Source organism: Lolium perenne, chromosome 1 (genome assembly GCF_019359855.2).
Source record: "Lolium perenne isolate Kyuss_39 chromosome 1, Kyuss_2.0, whole genome shotgun sequence".
Classification (NCBI taxonomy): domain Eukaryota; kingdom Viridiplantae; phylum Streptophyta; class Magnoliopsida; order Poales; family Poaceae; genus Lolium; species Lolium perenne.
In genome coordinates, this window is record NC_067244.2 from 38,621,269 (window position 1) to 38,645,852 (window position 24,584).

General features: G+C 45.5%; 3 protein-coding genes across 3 annotated transcripts; all 3 read right to left on the reverse strand.

The window, feature by feature from the left end:
- Positions 1-657: 657 nt before the first annotated feature.
- Positions 658-2,385, reverse strand: LOC127347109 (benzyl alcohol O-benzoyltransferase). The gene is made up of 2 exons (XM_051373335.1): positions 1,770-2,385; positions 658-1,682 (listed from the first exon to the last, which is right to left on the reverse strand). The coding sequence occupies exons 1-2, from the start codon at positions 2,376-2,378 to the stop codon at positions 798-800; spliced, it is 1,494 nt and encodes a 497-aa protein (XP_051229295.1). The 5' UTR covers positions 2,379-2,385; the 3' UTR covers positions 658-797.
- A 1,664-nt stretch (positions 2,386-4,049) lies between these two features.
- On the reverse strand, positions 4,050-8,703 carry LOC127347117 (uncharacterized). Its single transcript, XM_051373343.2, has 4 exons — positions 8,412-8,703; positions 8,162-8,266; positions 7,029-7,155; positions 4,050-4,537 (listed from the first exon to the last, which is right to left on the reverse strand). Exons 1-4 carry the CDS (start codon positions 8,628-8,630, stop codon positions 4,320-4,322), a joined length of 669 nt encoding a protein of 222 aa, XP_051229303.1. The 5' UTR covers positions 8,631-8,703; the 3' UTR covers positions 4,050-4,319.
- A 2,663-nt stretch (positions 8,704-11,366) lies between these two features.
- LOC127347126 (putative E3 ubiquitin-protein ligase RF298) lies at positions 11,367-15,787 on the reverse strand. The gene is made up of 4 exons (XM_051373352.2): positions 15,605-15,787; positions 15,397-15,431; positions 13,212-15,287; positions 11,367-12,093 (listed from the first exon to the last, which is right to left on the reverse strand). Exons 3-4 carry the CDS (start codon positions 15,267-15,269, stop codon positions 11,563-11,565), a joined length of 2,589 nt encoding a protein of 862 aa, XP_051229312.1. The 5' UTR covers positions 15,270-15,287; positions 15,397-15,431; positions 15,605-15,787; the 3' UTR covers positions 11,367-11,562.
- Between the last annotated feature and the right edge of the window lie 8,797 nt (positions 15,788-24,584).

Consider the following 24,584-nt stretch of genomic DNA (forward strand, 5'->3'; position numbering starts at 1 on the left):
AAATTATAGATATGTACTTCATTCATATTGCAAAAAAGGGGCATATTTTGTGATAATTTGTTTTCAATGGAAAGGGCGGTTACCGTATGCGGAACACGACATACATGAGGAAGAACACGATGAAGGTCAGTGCACCATAACGTACAAGCGCATCGCGGTTTGATACCGCCTACGTGCGCTACTCCACGCTGCTGCCCCTTTTCTCCTGCATTGTGGCGACGTTGCTGCCACCACCTCCTCGTGCCACTCTGATTGAAGCCTAATGAGCTCCCCATGGACACCATGGTAGAGCTTGCCATGGACACTATGGACGGTGGCTGGCGAGGTCGAATCGGCCATGACGGTGCTTCCACAGTCTAAAGATGAGGTCATTAATTTTTTGTAATTTCAAATGTTGCATAGGGTGTTTTCAAATACTACAAATGGATATATTATTTTTGCTGTATACCCACGGTTATATTCTTAGAATAATGTCTTCTTCTGTAATACAAAATATTTTTTCAAAGCTACAAAACATGTTTATGTGATGTTGGATGCTTAGGGTACATCTATCGGAGGAGTTGGTTTCTTTTGTTATAAATTGTGACACACTTTTCTATGTTTTGCCGCAACCGAATTAGGATTTGTTGCATACGTTATCTTTTCTACTTACAAGGATTCACGAAATTGCCTTTCTGCAAAGTGTTACACAAAATGTTGCCTTGATTGGACGAGCTTGAGATTTCTCGCGAAGATGACCCGATGGCTGAGGAGCGGACACACATAAAAAGGAAAACCATAGACTGGCACGCCACAATCTATGCCTTGCAAAGCTTGCCCACCTCCGCCGCAAACCGCTCCATGGCCGGCCGCGGTAGCACTATCGGCACCACCACCGCATCCTTCCCGTACGGGTCCTTTCCGGCGACTAAGAATCCCAGGCCGAAGATGGTGTCGGCAGGGCCGCCGTACACCGGCTCGCCCCACCCGAAGTCCACGTGGTTGAACCCGGCGTGCCGGTTGTCCGACACGACAAACATGTTGTTCTGCAGAGCCAGGCACGGCCGTCCGCGCAGCACCAGCACGTCGAGCGTGGAACGCACGTACTCGGCCGTCACGGCGGCCTTGGCCAGCCGCACCAGCGCCACCGCGTCGCCGATCGAGCCATCGCGCAGCGCCGCGGCGGTGGCCCGCGCATTCGCGGGCACACACGCGTTGCCATAGTACCCATCCGGCAGGCTCAGCTCGGGGAAGCCCCTGAAGTTGGCGATGATGACCAGCTGCACGGCCTCGCCCGGCGCTATGTCGAGCGCCGTGACGCGGGCGCGCCAGAGGAAGGCTGTGAGCGCCTCGTAGCTGGTGACCGTGTCGCGGAGGAGTGGAGGGAGGTGTTTCTTGATCGCGGCGACGTGGGCGGCGCTGAAGGTGAAGGATCGCATGACCATGTCGTCGGCCGGCGGCGGCGGTGGCGGGCCATCACCATTTGGCGGAAGTACGTCGAACTCGCGGTGCGGGAAGGATGGAATAGGCGGACTGCGCGCTTCGAGGAGTTCGCGGGACCAAGCGGGCGCCACGGTCGGCGCCGGGAGGCCGCGGGCGAGATCGGCGACGGCGTTCATGAACTGGGCGATGCCGATGGCGTCGCAGATGGTGTGGTTGAGCCGGAGCGTGAGGACGAGCCCACCGCAGAGCAGCCGAGTCACCTGGGTGACCATGATAGAACAGTGCATATGTTTACCACGTGCATGCAAAAATCATATACTACTCCGTAGGAGTAAACACCAGTATACCTGGATTAGCACCAATGGGCAGTCGAGTACGCCGCTAGAGCCCTCCACATCGAAGAGCAGCTGGTCCATGCACGGAAACGGCGGCCTGAGCCCAGCGCCGCGCTCCAGCTCCGCAAGCCTCACGTCGGCGTCAGCCTCCACGAACAGCAGCCCCTCGCCGGTGCAGTCCACCACTAGCTTCCGCCCCTCGACCTCCCTCAGCCGCCCGGCCAGCGGGTAGTAGTGCACCAGCGCCTCGCCGAGCGCGCGTCGGATGACGCTCACCGGGTCGCCCTGCGCGAGGTCGCCGTCCTCCGGCACGCGGGCGCGGTAGACGAGGGCGAACGAAACGTGCCCGCGCAGCGTGCCCTGGTCGTCGATGTCGGAGAGACGCTTGGTGTCTTCTGGCGTCGGCACGGCCGGGCCGACGAGCTCCGGGTCACGCCGCCGCACCGCGAACGCCAACGGCGATGTTGACATGCCCATGAACTCCTTGGACTCCGGCGCAGGAGGATCCTGAAACAAGTCGGAAGCGACCAACCGGGGGTCGCTCCCATCATGAATACTAGCGTGGAGTGCGAATGGTTCGCGGCCGGAAATCTCAGCACCCGACAAGTCCGCACATGCCATGCTTGACATTTTGGGCCTTTGGATAATGTTGGTGCTCGGTTACAGCTTAAATGGGGAAGGAGCGAGATGCGTGGCTGAGAGCTTTTCGTTTTTAACGTGATGCTGCATTTGTCTGACTAATAACCTAACACAAAATATATGGAGCAGCTTGGACGACATCAAGATAGAACGGTTCAAGTGTTCGCCGATCGCCATCTACTCTCTAAACATCGGCACCTATTTACAAGCCCTGCGTCCATATCTGCGACTTTGTAGCCTAGCTGAGAGCACATACTGGAACTCCAAGGGGAGTTCTTGACCTTTTCGTCGTGTTCAAAGGACGGCAAAGGGATTCTAGTAAACGACCAAGGAATAATAAACATCCCGAGAGTACAAAAAAAAAGGAGTAGCTCGGACAGAAGCAACACTCTTCTTCGCAGCGTAAAGCCTCCTGGAAGATTTGCTATACGATCTGTTTGATTTATAAGAACTTATCTTACAGAAACTAATCTACAGATCTTGTAGTACAAATCTAATAGAAAAAAAAAATAGGTTATATATGACGGAAAATTCTTTTTGCTACAATCAAACACACTTCATCATCTTTCCATAGGATTGAAGTAGGCATGATACATTTTTTCCATTTCAGTACTTTTACTAATGTATGAATCAAAGGAGCCCGTCTGATATCATGTCACACAAACCTTCTTAGCAAAAGTAGCGCAAATTCAGAACTGATCCCATGGATCACATGCTCCTGCATAATGAAAAGGAATATTTTAAATGTTAAAAAATCTACAAAAATATATGCATCCACATATCCTTCTTTGGCATGGCGGGATCACACAATAACATCAACGTGCTGCAGTGATCTCCGGTGTTCAAGAAACTTGTGGATGGTCATGATCCGCCATGCAACTATGAAATCAATAACCACTCATATACCAAAGGGTACATACTATCTAACTAAAATGGGTGACATTTGTCAAACTAATCCTTGTGCCTCTAGGTCAGAAGAATTTTCCCAGTTTGTGATCACCGGGAGAGTTGCAAGAAGGATGTCGATTGAGCATTTGGTCATGCCAACATGGTCATCGAGAGTGACTATAAGACTCGTGCCAACCATGCTGGTCCTTGCTGGTCCTTGTGACTGTGAGGGTCCTCTTGCGGATGTTGATAACCAAATGCCCCTAGATTTTGCTGATTTCATAGCCATGCATGCAGAAATCCATAACTCAAACACTCATCAACAACTACAAGATCGTCTTATAGAGCTTCTGTGGAGGCTCAAAGGAGAGTTAGCAAATGTGTCGGTGATACATCCGATTTGGAATACCCAATATAGTATAGTTGCTTTTTCCCTATAAGATCTAGGATTATATACCGGACGTAGTATAGTTGCTTTTCCCCTAAAAGATCTAGGATTATATCGATCGTTGGGAAGCGATTGTTGTGGTGATTTACTCAAGCAAGACCTTATTAACTTGTAGAATCTTCGTCTCTCCGGACCTTGGAGTTTACTTTGGGTTTGTGAATTAATGGATGGAGATAGACCAGGACTAAGGTTTCACCTGCAGTTGTGCATACATGAATAGGGTAAAAGATAATAATAAGCATGGTTGTGCATGATCAATTCAGATTAGATTCTTGTGGGCGATGCGCCATTATAGGAATTTGGATACAGTCAACACATGTTCAGAACAGAAAACTGATGCCATGTTACACACAATTTGATAGCAAAACATTGAGCTATATTTTAACACTAGTTTAAGGAACAATTCATGTAATCATCGTCCCTGACTTCACAAATCAACAATGAAGGCATTGATTGCTATCTGCTCCTTGCCACTGAAGCAAAAAGTATCCAGGTCACAGGTGAGAAATTGAGTTGTTTGTGACTTTACCTTATCAGCCCGTCATCATCCTGGGGCTTTTCTAGAGACGGAGGCCAAATGGGGTACTCTAGTCAGTAAACATCGTGTCTAGACCATTTGATTCTTGGGTGTGGCTACTTCCATTCTCCTCGAATATATCACAGGCATTTTCTCTTCGTGTCTTGCGCTCTTCAATCACGTCTTCAATTGAGTCTGAGCAGTAGAGCCCCCTCGACTGTCCATGTGGTTTGTCAGCTACGACGAATTTGTTGCCTTCTCGGCCTCGCTCAGGAAAGCCAGCCCAGACTGCAGAAATTGACACAAAAATAATAATCAGGCGACTATAGGTCTATACTACCTGCTGTCCTGCAAACGACTGACTAGTATTAAATCAAAGTCCTCAGCGGAGAAATTCTCAACTAAAATTTAGAGTAAATAATGGCAGCTGTTTGTGTTAGTAGTATAGCCACTAAACAAACCAGAATATGATCTATATTCTATACTCCCTATGTTATGTGGAGGCAGGCGTATAAGCATCCATGGTCACCGCTCCCACAACCACAGACAAGTCCAGAAGCTGCGTAGGTCAGCAAGTCACAGCTTTCTATAAGAGCTCTCCAGATTAGGAATGAGTCTTAGCTTGAGTAGCGTTCCAATCGATGGGGTGTGCTCCTATTGATGGACAAATCACTACTCTCCAGTTTGTTCTAGTAGATTAAGAATCCAGTGAAGTGCAAGGCAAACACTCCATATAAGTTGGTAGCAACATGATGAAAAAAAAAATCAAGCAAGGAAAATTGAAGTATGTATCCTTCTTTTCCCTCGTGCATCATCCCTCCCCACAGCCAATGCTTCCTGCCCTAGCCGCACAACTCCCGAATGCGCCTAAGCCCTGAATCGGTGAATACGGGATCTAATTCTTCCACATGGTATTCATTCCCAGAATCAAAGCTCCAACACCCTTCCCGTTTTCTTAAACACACTCCTTCCATTTCAAAATCTAAGGCCATTTGACTTTCTCTTAACTCAAACTTTGACCAAGTTTATAAAAAAGTTAACATCAAAAATACCAAATCAACAATATTAGTAGATCCATCAACAATATATTTGTATGTTGAATTTACATTGTGTCATAGATGTTAATATTTTTTTATAAATTTGGTCAAACTGAAGAACTTTGACTCAGTACAAAATCTATAGGCCTTAGAATTTGAAATGGAGGGAGTACATCCTATAGGATACACTAATAGGGGATGTTTTATAACTTTCCAAGATCAATTTCAAAACTTCCTTTGAATTGAATGTGCGCTTGTGCTAAAAGTTCAGACGCATCTCTAACAACAACTAGTGCTTTTATTATTTATACAGTGCTGAGGCAAATAAAGCAAAAAACTATCCTGAGAAACCTACCAACAACCACTGGTGTCTAGTTTTCTGGTGAGGTCACTGATACATCTCATGAAAGCTGAGTTTATGAGGATTCGTAGTAGTTAGACTCCATGACAGGTTTAACTTTGATTATACTATTACAAAAATATCTCTCGTCTTCCATAAGAGTAACTTTTTACACTAAACTCTTGTTTTTCTCTGAAATTATGAACAACTTGGAGACAAGGACAGAAGTCTCACCTGCCAAATAATTGCATGAACCAGCTGAAACCCAGTAACAGAATAACATAAAACAATGGTTCCGCCACAAATTCTAGAACGAAGACTGCTTATACAGCATCCAAACAGGACAAACTAAACTAAGGACTACAAATACTGACCGAAATTAAAGTGCTGCTTTTAGCTAATAAATGGAAAACTTCCAGAAATGAACAACATTATATCGAGTTTTCCTGTGTGCTTATCTGTATGTGAAAATACAAGTACAAATTCAGTGGTTCCTTGCCATTACGAGCACAATGATCAACCTTTTTAGTACCAAATTCAAAGTAGAACTATTTTAGTATCATTATTATAAAGTTATTTCACATGTTGAGCGGTACAGCTAATAACATGGATGATGGAACTCTGCTATCCACATCAAGATCCATGGATGATAAAGCTTAAAATAGACATTTGATAATTTGGAGAAATAATGCAGCAATCCAAATTATTGATGTAGGAAACAGGTATTAGTTTGAGAATATTTTGGTCAAATGGAGCAACATATATGAATATAACATACCAAAGTCTGCATGAGAAGTTCTGGGACTATTTCTGTGAATCCAATGATGAATTATTAACGGAAAGTTCCAATGCATCAGGAAACAGAAGATAGGAGATATTTGTGTTGCAAACAAGCAAACCACGCTGGTTTTGGCACCAAGTTAACATGAAAAACTAATAGAAAAATCAAGTTACATTTAGTATGTACCTTTTTTGGAGGTCAACACAATTTTTGGCGGTATATCTCAACTTACCACCTAGAGTAATCTCAAGCCAACAAGAATTATACAAAGAAGACCTGATTATTTAGGTTATGTTTGGCATCGTCGTTGCTTTTCAATATCATTTATCAATTTCTTTACATGCTAAATGCAGCAGTTGTTTGAAAGCGTCTTACAGAAGTAACATAATTTTTTTTAATGGGATTAATAAGGATTATCTAACTAACTAGATTCCATAGCACATCAGGAGTCAGGACACATCCCATAGAACTGCAAACTGGCTCTCAGAGAGATTCCATGATTTACTCCATAAAACAGTGAATGTCACAGAGAGCAAAGGGTTTGTGAATTCCTAGCTCTTATTTGGATAACTGCATTGCTACAAAAATTCATGTCACATCAAGCGAAGGAAGGGAACGTACCACCAAAGTGGTGGAGAACAATCGATGCTGCAACTGTAACATTCAGTGATGCAGTTCCACCACCGTACTGAGGGATATAGACGAAGAAGTCACAGACCTCACACTCCTTCTGTGAGAGTCCTGTACCCTACTGGATGCAACAAACATTAGAAGGATTTAATTAAAATAGAAGGCTTGTAAACAACCACTAGCTGTATTTTCGTAACTAAAATGAAAAGCATTCACTTCAGTTTTAACTTGCCATTAAACTTCAGAAACGATTTAACAACAATTTTCTAGCAACTAAAAAATGGAAATTGAGCAGTAGAACATGATAATTGAAAACCATGAAGGATAGTGATACTAAGCATGTTTAACATGACATAAAGCCTTGAGATAGTGTTTTACTTCCAACTATGAACCAATTCAAAATATCTTAAGTCTCGTAGGTGCCCACACTGGTTTCTAAATCCATCTGCCGTGAGGCATAGGCGTAAATCCCTATTTTCCTGCCATTGATGGCTCCACTGCTACACCAACATCTACAGCTGGAATAATTAGGAAACAGTACGATTGCATTGGTCATACATAATACATTTGGTCCATGTCGATCAAATACCCATTGGGGATGAAAGTTGCAACAGATATGAAAATCCAATATTTGAGAGGGGAAAATGAAGATAGCATCTTGACAGCCCTTAGTATAAGTCAGGTTGTATAATCAGAAACCAAATAGCAGCTGTGATTAACATAGTCATGTTTGTCTAACTAATTCTTTTTGTTGCAAATGTCCAATTCAATATGGACGCCTAATGTGAGGAAGGTGTTTTCTCTTCCAAATTGCACTTCAGTGAAGCTAACTACAACACGAAGTTCCCATCAGCAGATACAGAAGTGGTTCTTGCTTATAACTAATAAAGTACAGAGTGTTCGAATGCACAGTGATAACATGATGTTGGTTGCATTTTAATGGAACCAGGGGGCTGGCCCCTTTATTTCTAAACAAAAAAAATGAGATTCCATGTGTTGAGGATTTGAGTTGAGTAATACCCATCCCGGTCCCCCTCTTAGAAATTGCATACCAGCCAAGTTAATTTCACAAATTAGTAATTCAGCACTCGTTACTGGTGCTGAGTCATGAGAATCCGACCAACCTCATTGCCAAAGAGGAACGCGGTGCTCCTGCGGAACGGGTGGGCCGTCACCGGCAGAGCGTCGTCGGTGATCTCCACGCCGCAAATGTCACACCCCCTCTCATCCTGCAGGAAACAGCAGAAAATACAAGTCACGCGCCAGGAAGGGGAGAGATGGAGATTCGGGGAAGGATTCGGGGTTAGGGTTTAGGGTTTAAGGATGGGGCGTGCAGATTCGGGGGTTTGTTGATCCAGGCAGGGCGGAAATTACCTTGAGGTAGGCGCAAGCTGTGGCGAGGGTGGTGAAGTGGCGGAAGCGGAGGTGGGAGGTGGATCCGTGGCTGCCGAAGGCGCTGACGTCGCGGCGGCCGACCACCACCACCTCCGCCACGCCGAACGCCGTCGCGCTCCTCGCCAGCGTCCCCACGTTGTGCCTCTTCGCCACGTTGTGCACCACCACGATGCTCTCCACCGCCGCCGCCGCCGCCATAGCCGCCGTTCACTGGTTGCTATTCTCGCTAGGAAAAAGAAAGAAGAGACGGGGAATGTGAGCTAGGGGAAGTGAGGGAAGTTCCCCTGAGCCGTTCCGCCGACACGCGGGCCCCACGAACCGGGACGAGTCTCCGTACTACTCTAGGTCAGAGATCTACTGCGCCACTATCCGGTGGGCCCGTGCTCGCAGGATTTAACCCATTCCATCAGATCGCTTGTGCAGCTGTGCTTGTGCTAGCGAAAAATCAAAGAGATGGAGATACTCTTCCAAAATTACATGACTCAAATTTTTACCATCCAGATTCTCGGGATTTGGGGCTCATTTCCCCCCCCCCCTTCCTTTCTCTCTCCTCCCCTCTTCCTTGACAGCTCTGAGCGAGAGACCGGGCCTCTCCCAAGTCTTCTCCGGCGCCTTTGCCGGTCGGAGATGGCGAGGGAGGGGTGCCGGAGTAGTCTTTAGGTTTAGTTTTTTTAGTTCTCGGCTATATGCCGGTAGTTTGGAGTAGGGTTCAAGATCTTCTGGATCAGATCTTGAACAGCCTGCGTTCGTGGCTTCGTCTTCCCGAGCTCCGGTGGTCGGAGACGGCGATATCCGCCACCTCAGGGATCTCCGTGTATAAGATCCAGCACTGCTACCCCTGGATCTGCGCTGCTGGGCTTCCATCTCTTCCTCCTCTGGCCGACCATGGAGGCGAGGAGAAGAGGAAGGATGGTGCCAGTACCTGCGCATCTGGGGGTAGGCAGGGGTCTCCTCCAAGCGTGGTGCATCGAAGCCGTGTCAGGCCAGCGCCGTTGGCATGCTCTGTTGTTCTTCCATGGTGGAAGATGGGGAGATCTGCTTCTCTGACGCGCCCCTGCTTCAATAAGCGTCCTCGCCATCTCTGCTTGGGTGGCCCGGTTCGTCTCCATCTCCTCTTGGCCGGCCTCGGTGGCGAGGGGGAGGAGAGGATGCGTGTGGCTGCGACGACCCTGCAGAGGCGGCGCTCGAGGTTCCTGGAGCATGCAACCTCGGCAGCAGTCTCCAAGCGTCGGCTAGCTCCGGCTGTCGCTATCTTTGGCCATAGGGTTGGCCCTGCTGCGCTCGGACTTGATTCGATCTTTCTCCTCCAGCGTTGGACGATCTTCTTCGACTACGGCGGGGCGATGAGTGTTGCTCCTTCCCCAAGTGGCTTCGTCCCCGGTGATGGAAGCGGCGGCCGCGCCGGAAAGTCAGCAACTGTCGGCAATGGACTCGATCGTGTTTTTGCGCGTCTTTGCGGGGTGCTTAGTGCAAAAATAGGGACTTGGTTGTAATTTTCCTTTTCCTAGAGGTCATCTATGTAACTGTGCTCCCACCGACGATATAATGCATGCTCCAGGTCCTTCGGGACCTATCTTGTTCAAAAAAAAATTTAGCATCCGCCAAGATCCAAAGCTTGAACTCGTTGTTGACAGTCTCGAGGAGAAATGTAGGAGGGGTGGAATTATTTTGGAAGACTCTTGAGTTTCGCTCGTTTCATATCATCTAACTAGTGAGCATGGTGATGGAGATCATAGCTTTACGGTTGTAAGGGGTTTTGCAAGTCATTAATGACCAGCAATCGTCAATGTTAGACCACTCATGAGTGCGGATGCAAGGGATGCCAAGCCAAGCCTTGACCACATCACAAAGTCTTTTGGTGAAGCGAGAATAGGAGAAGAGGTGAGCCGTTGTCTCTTGAATTTGCTTGCAAAGTGGATAAACACCACAATTTGTCTAACCTCTCTTCTCGAGGTTGTCCACCATCCAAAGCCTATTATGGACGGTTAGCCTAAGCAAAAAAAAAGATCTTTGGGGGGCGTCCAAGCCGTCCAACGCCAACAATAGTGATCTTTAAAGATGATCGTTGTCCCGAAGAAGAAAGCGAACAACATGGCTGGACGAGGACGACCACACCCGATTCGACCTGACAAATCTTGTGAGACCCGGCCTCGCCATCTCCACGATGAAGCCAAACCTGGTTGAACCCCACCGATCGGAATAGAACCGAGACACAAAGATCGCCTACAAAACATGAAGATAGAAGATTCTCCGCCCTCCTCAACACCTGCGAAGGGACCACCATCTACGAGGTGGCGAGGTGTGGAGAAAATCTTATTCTAATTATTCCACACAACATCGCCACCACTGCCGCTAGAAGAGCTCCGCCTCATGTTGACCAAAACCTAACTCAGGGCTCCTAACTATAGCACATCAACAAGGATCCGAAGTCCCCCACTCCCACCAGCCACTGGGTAGAGGGGAACCGTCGTTTTGCCGGCTGGGAGTAGATTTGGAAGGAACGTGAATATGTATGTATTTTGACGTTCATGACAACATCAAATTTCTTCCTGTCAAATTTCCCTCCCTAGCCTGAAGTATTTTTCCCAAAAAGATGGAAGCTTTTTCAGAAGACATTAAGCTTCGCGGAAAAAAAAAAGAGTTGACCAACTGTAGGCAAGAGTGGAATAGTCATGGATCCCAATGTTCCGACAAGCTCAAGATCCAGGTCCAGACCAACACTTGTTGCCGTAAAGCTGTCAGCTCTGATTCCCCATTCCCTACCAACCACGCCCAGGAATCAGAAATGGTCAGGCTACAGGGAACATCCACTCCAGTTAGTGCTACCAGCCTACCAGAAATGGTTCACACGATATTTTTGGCTTCACAACAACAGTTAAGCCTGCACAAAAAAGGGTTAGCACTTAGCAGTATGCAACAAGAAGGAGCGGGATATATCCATATAACCATCCATTATCCATTATCCATCATCCATAATTTTGTAGGGGGTATACGATGTACGACGACCAAAGTACTATTGTTCAACCGATCACCGGCTCAAGCATTATTCTCTCTAATAATCTCCCATCAAATCCAAGCTGGGCAATCAAAAAGAAAGGAGAACAAATGGTATAATGAAGCAAAAATCTTCTCAACGGCCAATGGGGCGGGCACAAACCCTGCGCTGGATGTGGGCCCGGCATGACGGGCACTCCTTCATCCCTTGCTTGGCATGGAGCTCGTTGCACTTGGCGCAGACCACCTGGTGGGCGCAGGGGAGGAAGACGACTGACATCTCCTCGCTAAGGCACATCACGCACTCCCGGTCACGCTGCAAGTCATCGAGATCAATGTCCAGGGCAGGCGATGCAGCAACCCTGGCCAGAACCTGTGTGTTCCCGTTCTTTCTCCCCTCGGAGAGACGCGAGGGACGGGTCTTGTCATCTGTATTCCACTTGGGAGCAGCGGCTGCTGAGGTGTCGAGGGACACCTTCAGCTGCGAGATCTGCTGCTCGAGAGCACGGATCTCGCTCTTGTATCTTTGCATGTCATTCTCAGCTTTAAGGTGCAGGAAGTTCTCTTCCGACCTCAGTGATGTCTCAATCTGACCCCGCTCTTTCCTCTCTGAGGTCACATGGGCAATTGCTTCAGTCTTCCCAGCCTCTTCCTGTCTCCACCTTACCTGCAAGCATTAAGAATGGTTCGGCCAATGCAGTAAGTATGGCATAAAATAATCCGCATGATTATACTGCATACTACAAAGCAACCTTAAAGTTCTACAATAACTTCCTAACAGGTACAACCAGCATTACATGATATGACCAATCAACTTGACATATATTTGATGACTATGAATGAAAAATTAGTTGCAAACACGCTATTTTGTGTGTTTAAGTGTATAGTAGGAAGAACGAAAGCTAATGTGTTTTCCTCCCTAAGAGGTAACATGATTTTAAATCCTCCATCTGAAAGACAATGAACACAGGAAGAACTTCAATAACATGATATGAGTCGACGTATCAAAGGTTGGAAACACTGCAGAGGTACTAGTGAAGAAATGACACTACCATTTTTATCTGTTTGGAGTATAGACTAGAACTTACCGACAATGAACAAACATGCAAGTAGACTCTTTAGTTTATTTAACAAAACAAATGATTAACAGGCTAGAGTTTAATGAAGCACACACATGTACGTGTAAGTCTCAAGAAGCTTCTTTCCTGAAATTTGGCATGTAAGAACTTGCCAAATGCGAGCTATATGTGAAATACTAATTGTTATTACGGCATTGACAGCATGACAACCAATTTAGCTATCATTTATTATGTACTATTTCTTATCCAGTTTGTATGCATGGAAAGGTGGAAGAAATGCAAGCAAATAAGAGAACATGGAGGGAAATGAAATGACTAGCATAACCATGAACATACTATTAAACTTACCCAAAAAACAACATGCATTAAAGGTATACTGGAGAGTTCAATATGAAGCGGAAACACAACACACAAGAGAAGATGTCCATCCTAATATTTAGAAGTTCTGATGTGAGCTAACATCAGATTTTATGCAAAGTTTAACCTTTTCCTGCTTAATTTAATTTTTTTGCAGTCAAAAAATCAAAACATCAATCTCTCAAAAACAATGTAAACAGCACTAAGCATTTCTGATAAAATTGTGGAGTATATATCAACTGAACCACATCAATTGAAGATTCATCATCAAATTATGTGACTTGCATGTGTCTCATAGATACTATTCACTCAGATTTAGAAGATTACGAAGAGGTAAAGAAGTAAGTACCTTCAGTTGTTCTTTCTTCTCTTTAGCATGCTGAAGTTGTTGCTGAACCCAGGATAGTTTGCTTTTTTCTGCTACAAGCTGCTCTTGCAACTGGGATCTTTCAGATTCCCAATGCTGGGACCTTTTAAGACTGCTCTCATCCTTCTTTGAAAGCTCCACAAAATTTGCTGCGGACTCAGCCGCATGCCGCTTTGCAGCTTCCATCTGTACCCTAAGTTGTGCATTTTCAGCCTCGCGCCTACGAGCGGAAGCATCTGCTTTATCCAGCTGAGCGCTTAACCTGGAAATTGCAGACTCCATCTCTAAAAGCTTCTTCCGAGCGCTCTCTACCAGACAGTGCCTTTCCTCATGAAGTCGGTCCACCTCTTCCTTCTCTCTCCGGAGTGACTGAAGCTCCTCCTTCTCCTTGGCAAGTCGTCGTGTGACCTGCATCACCTTCTCCATAGCCCAGTCCCTCCAATCCCGCATATGTGCTTGCAACTCTTTCTGCCTCTGGACAAGAATCAAAACCATTTCATCCTTCTTATCTTGTGGAACCCAGACCTTCTGATCCTCATCATATGCAAAGTTAATTTTGCTGCTAGGGTCTACAGCTTCAGTATTAGAATCGTGATTCAAAGATGGAGCAGAACCATCGCCTGAGGATGGTGAAGGCAAAGGCAAAGGCAATGACAATGACAATTCTGTGCTAGCAGCTGATGCTGGGTCAGCATTCTTGGTTGCCTTGGCATCAAATGATGGAATAGAGGCAATGGTACCAGTGGCAGTAAAAGAAAGGTCGACTGCATATTCTGACCCTTTCATGCTTGCAGCAAACCCTTTTACAATTTTTGATTGGCATTTCAAGCTGCAGGTAGCAGAATCTGGAAGCGGCCTGCACTTCCTCTCTAGTGCTGCAATGGCAGAAGAGCTATGCTTGCCAGACCTAAGAGATCCTTTAGAGCCCAATGCTCGGGAATTTTTATCAAAGCTCATCAACTTCTGGCGGTGCAAGGAATCCCTCTTAGAGCTCCCCCTCTTGCTAGGGAATGGCTTATCATCCTTGACAGATTGCGTCGCAGCAGCAACAAATGGTTGATCCTCTGAATGATCAGGCATAGCAGCCGTGTGTTCTTTTGGCTTAACATTTGGTACCACAGGATGCATCTTGGCAGAGGTAGATGGCTTGCCATTTGGGACATTCGGGCTCACTGATGTTGTGGATGAATCAGCTTTCACAGCATTGTAAGAGCCAGGTGGCACTGGGGTAAGTTTTCCGCGGAAAGTAATGCCAGTCTGTGGGTGGGTAATGGAAACAGAAAGGTCGGGACTTGGGCCAGGTTCGCCGTTCCCGGCAACTGGTTGTGCAATCACTTGAGCACCCACCGCCGGAAGAGAAGCAGTGCTGTAGTCCATGGTACAGGCATGGGCAACATTCATATCTGACATGAGCAGGCAAAACATGACATCGCCTGTGGTGTAGAACGGCTGGGCCTCATTGACCACCCCAATCAAGGTGCCGAGCACAACCTGTTCAATCTTCCTCATGTCCTCAAGGGAGGAGCCATCCCTAGGTAGCAAGTCCCCCTCGGTCTTGAGCACCTCGACCGCTGCCTCGCCGAACCCAGCAAGGCTCTCCCTCCAGTTGTACTGCGCAGCTGCCCGCACGACCGCAGCCCGAGCAGCAGCCTCTGAGTAGCCCATTGTGGTGATCACACCGACGGCATTGTCGAAGGTGGTATCCAGGCTCTTGAGAAGGATCTCCTCCAGCTGCGCCTCATTCGGGTCACTCCAATTCACATACCGTTGACACTCTAATAGCTCCTCAGCCGTGGCGTGGATGCCTTTGCAGGCATCGCACGCGCTGGGGATGAGGTCCAGATTGGCACCCTCGGCGGCGGCCGCCGCAGCCTTCTCAGGTGACATGAACTCGAACCCCACGCAGTCCGTCGTGAGTGGGTACTCGAGGCCGAAGGGGCCCAGCTCACCGGAGGGCGGCTCGGCGCGAAACTTGCGCTTGTTCCTGCTGGCCGCCGACCCTGAACCCGACGTCGCCTCCTGGGTCGCGACACTAGACATCAGGCAAAGCCGCTTCTTCTGTTGAAAAATCAAGTAATTCACAAACAGAAACGACGGGAGAAAATCTAGCAGGCAAAAAAATGGAAGGAAATTTGTCCAGGGACGGGACGGGACGGATTTGACTGACCTTGTGTTCCTGGGCGCCGAATCCAGGAAAAAAACCTGGAAAAATTCGGAGAAAAATACAGTGAGATTCTTGAAGCTTGAACGAATCAAGAACCCAAGAAAATAGTCGTATGAGCCTAGTTGTAGAGCGTGAGATGGGATGGAGCGAGGTCCTGATCCGATCAGGCGCGGGCGGAGGCGAGATTGGGCGGACGGATCGAGGCACGTACCGGGTTGGATCGGCGGGGATCGAAGAGCGGGGCGGCTGGTGATCAGAGGAGTGGAGAAGAGAGACTACGGCGTATGTATGGTGTGGTATATAGAGGAGGAGGAGGAGGAGCGGGGAGGGGATGGGAGATTAGAACAAGGGAGGGGGGAGGAGGCGTCTCAACCTCTGGGGTAGAACGCCCACACCATTCACCCTTCTTCCAACGTTTTCCCCTTCATTTCTTTTGGCTGGATGCAAATACTGCCAGCTATTGTTGACCACCTACCTATGTGTGTGTATCCCCCTCTCATGGAACCACCATGGCGCCAGGGCTGATGTGTCTGACCATGTCACCCTAGCGGCGGATGACGTGGCGGCCGATGGGTGAGAATTTGAGCATTTGAGGCGAAGGGTCTACGGGTATTCAATATGACTTCATTTGAGGCGAAGATGTTATATATGGTTGGTTAATATGACTTTGGTCGCCAATGGTATCTAGGGTTTGCTAAGTGCATGGTTTGGCGGGAGAATTAGTATGGTCGGGTTTGACGACGTTGTGTAGGGGGTTTCCTATGTCGGTTGCATTTGGCGGGAGAATAAGGGTCTCTGCATGGCGTAAATCATTGTCGGTCGTGAGCTAGGTGCAAATGACCGATGCGCGGATCAAAGTTGAGGTGGGGCACGGGATAAGGCCGTCGTGTTTGGGTGGTGGGGGGAGATTGTTGACTATGCAACTTTAGATTTGCACGTCTATGTGTAAGTGTAACCGTTGCATGGTCTCGTGCGAGAATGGTAAAATTGGTTGGTTTCTTTTTCAATAGTATTCGACGTTATTATAAACCCTCGTATACCAAAGTGGAACATGTCGGAGTGCATTTTTTGCGTGGTCGGTTTTATCATTATAATTGGCTTTTGTAAGTAGTACTATACGTCGTGCCAGCAACATGGACAGAGACAAGGGGCGAGCAGGGCTACGCCCCCTCCCCCTGTGCTCATGATTTCCCTTTGAGCATTAGCTACGAGAGCTTCTTATTTGTATGATTTTAGCAAGTTATGTCCCCCTCATGCTAAGATTGCTCCCATTATACTTCATTACTGGCTCCGTCCCTGGCCAATAATGAGTGTTCAACCTAATTTCCTCACTACAGGACTTGTCTAAGTCTAATTTTTCATATTGCCGGGATCCTCCGATAGAAATAAAATGATATTTCATTAGCTAACAACAGCGTCAAAATTGCCTAATCATTTTCAATACCCCATACATTGTTGATTGTTGTTTTATTACCAGATGAATACCCCATGTTGATTGTCCACGTCGGCGAACACCTTGGCGATTTAGTTGGCCACAATTGTCCTTCTATCGTTGTTCACTGCACGTCAGCGTGCCAAAGTGGTTTTTATGAAGTTGGCATACATAAAAGGAGAGAAATAAATGAGCGTACTAACGCATATCTTGAGCACAATTATATGGAAATACTAAGCAATTTCCTTTTATTGCTCTAGGTATGCAATAAATAGCTGCCAGTATAGCATCTTTACTAGATTTTTTAATTTATTGCTTCAGATATGCTAAGATCTTGTTAGGTCCTGAAAAAGTTTCCATTTTCTTTTGGCTGGATGCAAATACTGCCAGCTATTGTTGACCACCTACCTATGTGTGCCCCCCTCAAGGAACCACCATGGCGCGAGGGCTGATGTGTCTGACCATGTCACCGTAGCGGCCGATGATGTGGCGGCCAATCGGTGAGAATTTGAGCATTTGAGGCGAAGGGTCTACGGGTGTTCAATATGACTTCATTTGAGGCGAAGAATTAGTATGGTCGGGTTAATATGACTTTGGTCGCCAATGGTATCTAGGGTTTGCTAAGTGCATGGTTTGGCGGGAGAATTAGTATGGTCGGGTTTGACGACGTTGTGTAGGGGGTTTCCTATGGCGGTTGCATTTTGGCGGGAGAATAAGGGTCTCTGCATGGCGTAAATCATTGTCGGTCGTTAGCTAGGTGCAAATGACCGATGCGCGGATCAAACTTGAGGTGGGGCACGGGGTAAGACCGTCGTGTTTGGGTGGTGGGGGGAGATTGTTGACTATGCAACTTTAGATTTGCACATCTATGTGCAAGTGTAACTGTTGCATGGCCTGGTGCGAGAATGGTAAAATTGGTTGGTTTCTTTTTCAATAGTATTCGACGTTATTATAAACCCTCGTGCACCAAAGTGGAACATGTTGGAGTGCATTTTTTGCGTGGTCGGTTTTATCATTGTAATTGGCTTTTGTAAGTAGTACTAGATGTCATGCCAGCAACATGGATAGAGACAAGGGGCGAGCAGGGGCTACCCCATATGCTCATGATTTCCCTTTGAGAATTAGCTATGAGAGCTTCTTATTTGTATGATTTTAGCAAGTTATGTCCCCATCATACTAAGATTACTCCCATTGTACTTCATTCCTAGCTCCGTCCCTAGCCAACAATGAGTATTTAACCTAATTTCCTCACTACAGGACTTGTCTAAGTCTAATTTTTCATATTGCCGGAATCCTCCGATAGAAATAAAATGATATTTCATTAGCTAACAACAGCGTCAAAATTGCCTAATCATTTTCAATACCCCATACGTTGTTGATTGTTGTTTTATTACCAGATGAATACCCCATGTTGATTGTCCACGTCGGCGAACACCTTGGCGATTTAGTTGGCCACAATTGTCCTTCTATCGTTGTTCACTGCACGTCAGCGTGCCTAAGTGGTTTTTATGAAGTTGGCATACATAAAAGGAGAGAAATAAATGAGCATACTAAACGCATATCTTGAGCACAATTATATGGAAATACTAAGCAATTTCCTTTTATTGCTCTAGGTATGCAATAAATAGCTGCCAGTATAGCATCTTTACTAGATTTTTTAATTTATTGCTTCAGATATGCTAAGATATGCTAAGATCCTATTAGGTCCTGAAAAAGTTTCCATTTTCTTTATATCATCCACATGCTATATAAAAAGATTTTTTCTGAATTGGTTTGATTTTATTAATCTATATTTTTCACATTTATTACAGGATGGCATCCATTTCACCAATCAAATGTTTATTTGTGTCCTCTTCTATATGATATTGACAAGGAAGGTATGCGGGAGATAGTTACGTTGGGGTGGGACGCTAGTACTTAAACTAGGGTTGCTTCTTAGCACTAATCTTACAGTTTTCAGCGGTTAGTTGTAGCGCGCCTTCCCTCCTTCTCTCATTTCGGAAAGATTTGGTAGTATTCGATGGTATCTAAAAGGGCTTCTTTCGGTTTTAGAGTGTTTTAATATAGTGGAAATTCCCTTTTCACTTTTTCTAGGATTTGTTTTTTTGCTTTCCTTGTTTGGGTTCAAGTCTAGGAATGCCCAACTTGATACTGATTCGGTATCTTGGAGAACCTCACGGTTTGACCAAGATGTGTTCGGTTCGGGCCATTGACTGCATCATATTCATATTGAAGGAGTCAAGAAAGAATCAATCACAAGCGGTGTTTACTGAAGGAAACTCCCAATCTGTGGAATTCGACTCGAATAGTTCGATCGAGCATTGGGCTCGAATAGGGGTAAAGAGAGGGAACAGAGGGCAGAGTTGATAATTGCACGGTTTCCACTAAGCGCAAGCATAAAACTTTATCCTTCCTCACCATAACCATGGTGTCAAGTTGATTTGAGTACTTATAAGCCGAATGGAGTTCTCTCTCATATTGTTATGTTTACCTGGAATGCCATAAGCCTGCTCTCAAGGAACAACTAGAATCACTCCTGACGCGGGACATGCTTTCGCACGGGGAGTTGGATAAATTGCCCTCTTGATCTCGCCTCCTTCCTTTTTGTAATCACCGAAATTGTACGATGACCCTTCTGAAAGAACATCTCTCGGATTATAGTTTTGAATGTTTGATGATAATATATGTGATACACTAATGTGCGTTGATATAGTGCAGAATATATATATGTGGTTGAATTTGTGTGGAGAAACAAGAGAAAAAGGAAGCAGGGAAATTTTCCCAGGCCGGATAATCCGTGGCCGGATATTTGCAAAATATCCGGCCCATGAAAAACGGCTAAGGACTTTTCGGTCGAGCTCTCAGTAAGCCCCTGGATCCAGATCGGATATTTGGCCGGACATTTCCAGAAGACCGGATAATCCGGGGGGGGGGGGGGGGGGAAAAACCGGCCCTTACTTAGGCCGGATAATCTGCCCCCAAATTTCCAGCAACGGCTCGATTTTGGGAGGGGTATAAATACCCCCTTCTTCCTCCACCTCAAGCTTCTCAATCCTGCCCAAGTTCATCCACCATTAGAGTCACTTCAAGAATCACAAGATTCGCTAGATCTCCTCCTCCAACCATCCAAAGCTCTTGATCCTTGGAGAATCGAAGGAGAAGACCCCGATCTACATCTTCACCGAAGAGATTTGCATTTCCCCCTCATAAACTAAGGGCCCCTTTGCCAATGTTCCTCTTTGGAAACCCTAGTTGTTTGTGGTTGATTTGTTCTTGTTGTTGTGTTGTTACAGATATTGGTAGCCTCCAATTCGATTGTGGATGTGTGCCCCAAGAACCTTGTAAAGGCCCGATTTCCGCCTCGAGGAAATCCCTTAGTGGAAGTGGGCTAGGCCTTTGTGGCGTTGCTCACAGGAGACCTGAGTGAGGCCTTTGTGGCGTTGGTCTAGCCTTCGTGGCAACCACACTCCTCCAAACGTAGACGTACTTCCCCTCAAAAGGAAGGAACTACGGGAATCATCTATGTGTCTCCGCGTGCTTCACCCCCGGTTACCTCTATCCTTATTAGCTCTACTATATCTTGTTTAGCTATATCTTGTTTAGTAGTTGATCTTGTCATATAGGTAAATTCACATAGTTGCATATCTAGAGAATTTACCTTTGCGTCAAGCCTAAATTGAAAAAGAACTAAAAACTGGTTAGCACCTATTCACCCCCCCCCCTCTAGGTGCGGCATACAATCCTTTTAATTGGTATCAGAGCCTCGACTCTTATTTTGGTCTTAACCACCTAAGAGTATGCCGGACGATGAGGTTACAGAAGGGGCCGCGAAGCCGTTCTCTATGGAAGATCTCAATTTGATGGAAACATATTTGAGGTCCTCCATGGAAGCTCAAATGGAAAGTATAAAGATAGTGCTTTCCGGGCTTATAACATCGGTCCCCCCCGTCATCCCCGTCGTAGAGGAAAAGGACAAGGGTGCGTTAGAAGAGGGAGATGCTTCAGGGCTTACCCTCTTCTAGCAAGCCCTTGGATGGTGATCACTTAGACAAAATTAAAAAAACCCATTGCTTCTCCTAGGGCAAGTGTCGGTGGGAGATACAATGTCGTTCCTCCACCTTTCCGCTGTCCCAATATCCCGGTTCCCCATCCACGTATAAACAATAGGGGTGATCCACCCAAGTTTAATATTGAAGATTTTAGTACATGGAAATTTGAGTTTCGCTCTCATGTTTGCAGTGTCTCCAATGAACTTTGGAGAATCATTTTAGAAGGTTACAACCCTTACAACCCCGACAAGTTGACTAGAAGAGAAGAGGTTGATAACCAACTCAACTCCATTGTCTTGAACATGATTCAAACAAGTGTGGGGGACAAAGGACTTGGCTTATGTTCGGAAATTCACCACCGCCAAGGAAGCTTGGGAGGTGATGTCTACGCACACTTCTATTCCTGTAGACAGTGTTGGGCCTCCAAGAGCAGAGGTTTGTAGAACAGCAGCAAGTTTCCCTTAAGTGAATCACCCAAGGTTTATCGAACTCAGGGAGGTAGAGATCAAAGATATCCCTCTCAAGCAACCCTACAATTAAGATACAAGAAGTCTCTTGTGTCCCCAACACACCTAATACACTTATCAGATGTATAGGTGCACTAGTTCGGCGAAGAGATAATGAAATACAAGTAATATGGATGATTATAAGTAGTAATTGCAATCTGAAATAAAAATGGCAGCAAGCGAACATGTAGCAGAACTTGTTGGAAACGGTGTTTCAATGCTTAGAAACAAGGCCTAGGGATCATATTTTCACTAGTGGACACTCTCAACAATGATCACATAATTGAATAAATAAATGCTACTCTCAAACACCCTCTTGTTGGATAACAAACACCATTCATTGTGTAGGGCTGCAAAAGCACACCTCAAGCCGGAGTAAACAAGCTCCACAACGTCATAAAGGAATCACACACGATGCGCACACTGTCACCATCACACCGTGGAGAGTGACTCCGGAGTTCATATTAAAGTAACCTCTAGAGTGCATAATAGACAAGAGTAACATCTACATATTCAACTAGATTACAAAACTCATGATCACATAAAGATCACACCATGGGAGAGAGAGATGAATCACATAGCTACCGGTAGAGCCCTCAGCCTCGGGGGAGAACTACTCCCTCCTCATCATGGGAGACAGCAACGGCGATGAAGATGGTGGTGGTGTCGATGGAGATGACTCCGGGGGCAATTCCCCGTCCCGGCGGCGTGCCGGAACAGAGATTCTGTCCCCCAAAACTTGTCGTCGATGGCGGCGGCACTGCGGAACCCTTGGTGGAATATGACTGGATTCTTTAGGGTTTTCGCATCTGGGGAAATATATAGGCAAAGGGGCAGCATCGGTGGAGTCCCGAGGGGCCCACCCCACCTGGCGGCGCGGCAGAAGGTGGGGCCGCGCCACCCTATGAGGTGGCCAGCTCGTGGCCCCCCTTCGTCTCTCCTTCGGACTTCGTGAAGCTTCTGGAAAAATAGGGACGTGGACTTTTGTTTCGCGCAATTCCGAGAATATTCACAGAAGTAATTTTCTGGAACCAAAAACAGCAGAAAACAGGAACTGACACTTCGGCATCTTGTTAATAGGTTAGTCATGGAAAATGCATAAAAATGATATAAAGTGTATATAAAACATGTAGCAATTGGTATAATCTAAGCATGGAACATCAGAAATTATAGATACGTTGGAGACGTATCAAGCATCCCCAAGCTTAGTTCCTACTCGCCCTCGAGTAGGTAAACGATAAAAAGAATAATTTCTGAAGTGACATGCTACCAACATAATCTTGATCAATACTATTGTAAAGCATATGAGATGAATGAAGTGACTCAAAGCAATGGTCTATAGTTTTGCTAACAAAAAGATAATGACTAAACAACTGAATCATATAGCAAAAACTTTTCATGAATAGTACTTTCAATACAAGCATCAAAAAGTCTTGCATAAGAGTTAACTCATAAAGCAATAGATTCTTAATAAAAGGTCTTGAAGCAACACAAAGGAAGATTTAAGTTTCAGAAATTGCTTTCAACTTTCAACATGTATATCTCATGGATAATTGTCAACACAAAGTAATATGATGAGTGCAATAAGCAAGCATGTAAGAATCAATGCACACAGTTGACACAAGTGTTTGCTTCTAAGATAAAAAGAAGTAGGTAAACTGACTCAACATAAAGTAAAAGAAAGGCCCTTCGCGGAGGGAAGCAGGGATTAAATCATGTGCTAGAGCTTTTCAAGTTTTGAAATCATATAGAGAGCGTAAAAATAAAGTTTTGAGAGGTGTTTGTTGTTGTCAACGAATGGTAGTGGGCACTCTAACCCCCTTGTCAAACAGACTTTCAAAGAGCGGCTCCCATGAAGGACGTTATCTCTACCAGCAAGGTAGATCATCCCTCTTCTCTTTTGTTTACACATGTATTTTAGTTTTATTTATAGATGACACTCCTCCCAACCTTTTGCTTTCACATGCCATGGCTAACCGAATCCTCGGGTGCCTTCCAACATTTCACATACCATGGAGGAGTGTCTATTGCAAAATTAAGTTGCTTACTGATAAATCAGGGCAAAACATGTGAAGAGAATTATTAATGAAAGTTAATTAATTGGGGCTGGGCACCCCGTTGCCAGCTCTTTTTGCCAAATTATTGGATAAGCGGATGTATATGCCACTAGTCCATTGGTGAAAGTCTACCCAACAAGATTAAAAGATAAAACACCACATACTTCCTCATGAGCTATAAAACATTGACACAAATAAGGAGTAGTAAAGTTTTGAATTGTTTAAAGGTAGCACATGAAGTATTTACTTGAAATGGCAGAAAAATATCACATAGTAGGTAGTTATGGTGGACACAAATGGCATAGGTTTTGGCTCAAGGTTTTGGATGCACGAGAAGCATTCCCTCTCAGTACAAGGCTTTGGCTAGCAAGGTTGTTTGAAGCAAACACAAGTATAAACCGGTACAGCAGAACTTACATAAGAACATATTGCAAGCATTATAAGACTCTACAGTGTCTTCCTTGTTGCTCAAATACTTTTACCAGAAAATATCTAGACCTTAGAGAGACCAATCATGTAAACCAAATTTCAAAAAGCTCTACGGTAGTTCTCCACTAATAGGTTTAAACTACATGATGCAAGAGCTTAAACATGATCTACTTGAGAGCTCAAAACAATTACCAAGTATCAAATTATTCAAGACAATATACCAAGTACCACATGAACCATTTTCTGTTTCCAACCAAATAACAATAAGTGTTGCGGCTTTCAGCTTTCGCCATGAATATTAAAGTAAAACGAAGAACACAAGTGTTCAAATGAAAAAGTGGAGCGTGTCTCTCTCCCACACAAGCATGCTAGGATCCGATTTATTCAGAGAATGAAAATAACAAAATGAAAATAAAAGCACACAGACGCTCCAAGTAAAGTGCATAAGATGTGACGGAATTAAAATATAGTTTCACTAGATGTGACCTGATAAGTTGTTGATGAAGAAAGGGATGCCTTGGGCATCCCCAATCTTAGACGCTTGAGTCTTCTTGAAATATGCAGGGATGAACCACGGGGGCATCCCCAAGCTTAGACTTTCACTCTTCTTGATCATATTATATCATCCTCCTCTCTTGATCCTTGAAAACTTCCTTCACACCAAACTCAAAGCAATCTCATTAGAGGGTTAGTGCATAATCAAAAATTCATATGTTCA

What these genes read in the sequence shown, in the direction of transcription:
- LOC127347109 (XM_051373335.1), bottom strand. Translation starts at nt 2,378, where the DNA reads ATGGCATGTGCGGACTTGTCGGGTGCTGAGATTTCCGGCCGCGAACCA. An exon ending in GCCCATTGGTGCTAATCCAG is followed by an intron (nt 1,683 to 1,769) that starts GTATACTGGTGT and finishes ATGGTCACCCAG; the next exon opens with GTGACTCGGCTGCTCTGCGG.
- LOC127347117 (XM_051373343.2), bottom strand. Translation starts at nt 8,630, where the DNA reads ATGGCGGCGGCGGCGGCGGTGGAGAGCATCGTGGTGGTGCACAACGTG. An exon ending in CAGCTTGCGCCTACCTCAAG is followed by an intron (nt 8,267 to 8,411) that starts GTAATTTCCGCC and finishes TGTTTCCTGCAG; the next exon opens with GATGAGAGGGGGTGTGACAT. An exon ending in CGTTCCTCTTTGGCAATGAG is followed by an intron (nt 7,156 to 8,161) that starts GTTGGTCGGATT and finishes TGCATCCAGTAG; the next exon opens with GGTACAGGACTCTCACAGAA.
- LOC127347126 (XM_051373352.2), bottom strand. Translation starts at nt 15,269, where the DNA reads ATGTCTAGTGTCGCGACCCAGGAGGCGACGTCGGGTTCAGGGTCGGCG. An exon ending in AGAAGAAAGAACAACTGAAG is followed by an intron (nt 12,094 to 13,211) that starts GTACTTACTTCT and finishes TAATGCTTGCAG; the next exon opens with GTAAGGTGGAGACAGGAAGA.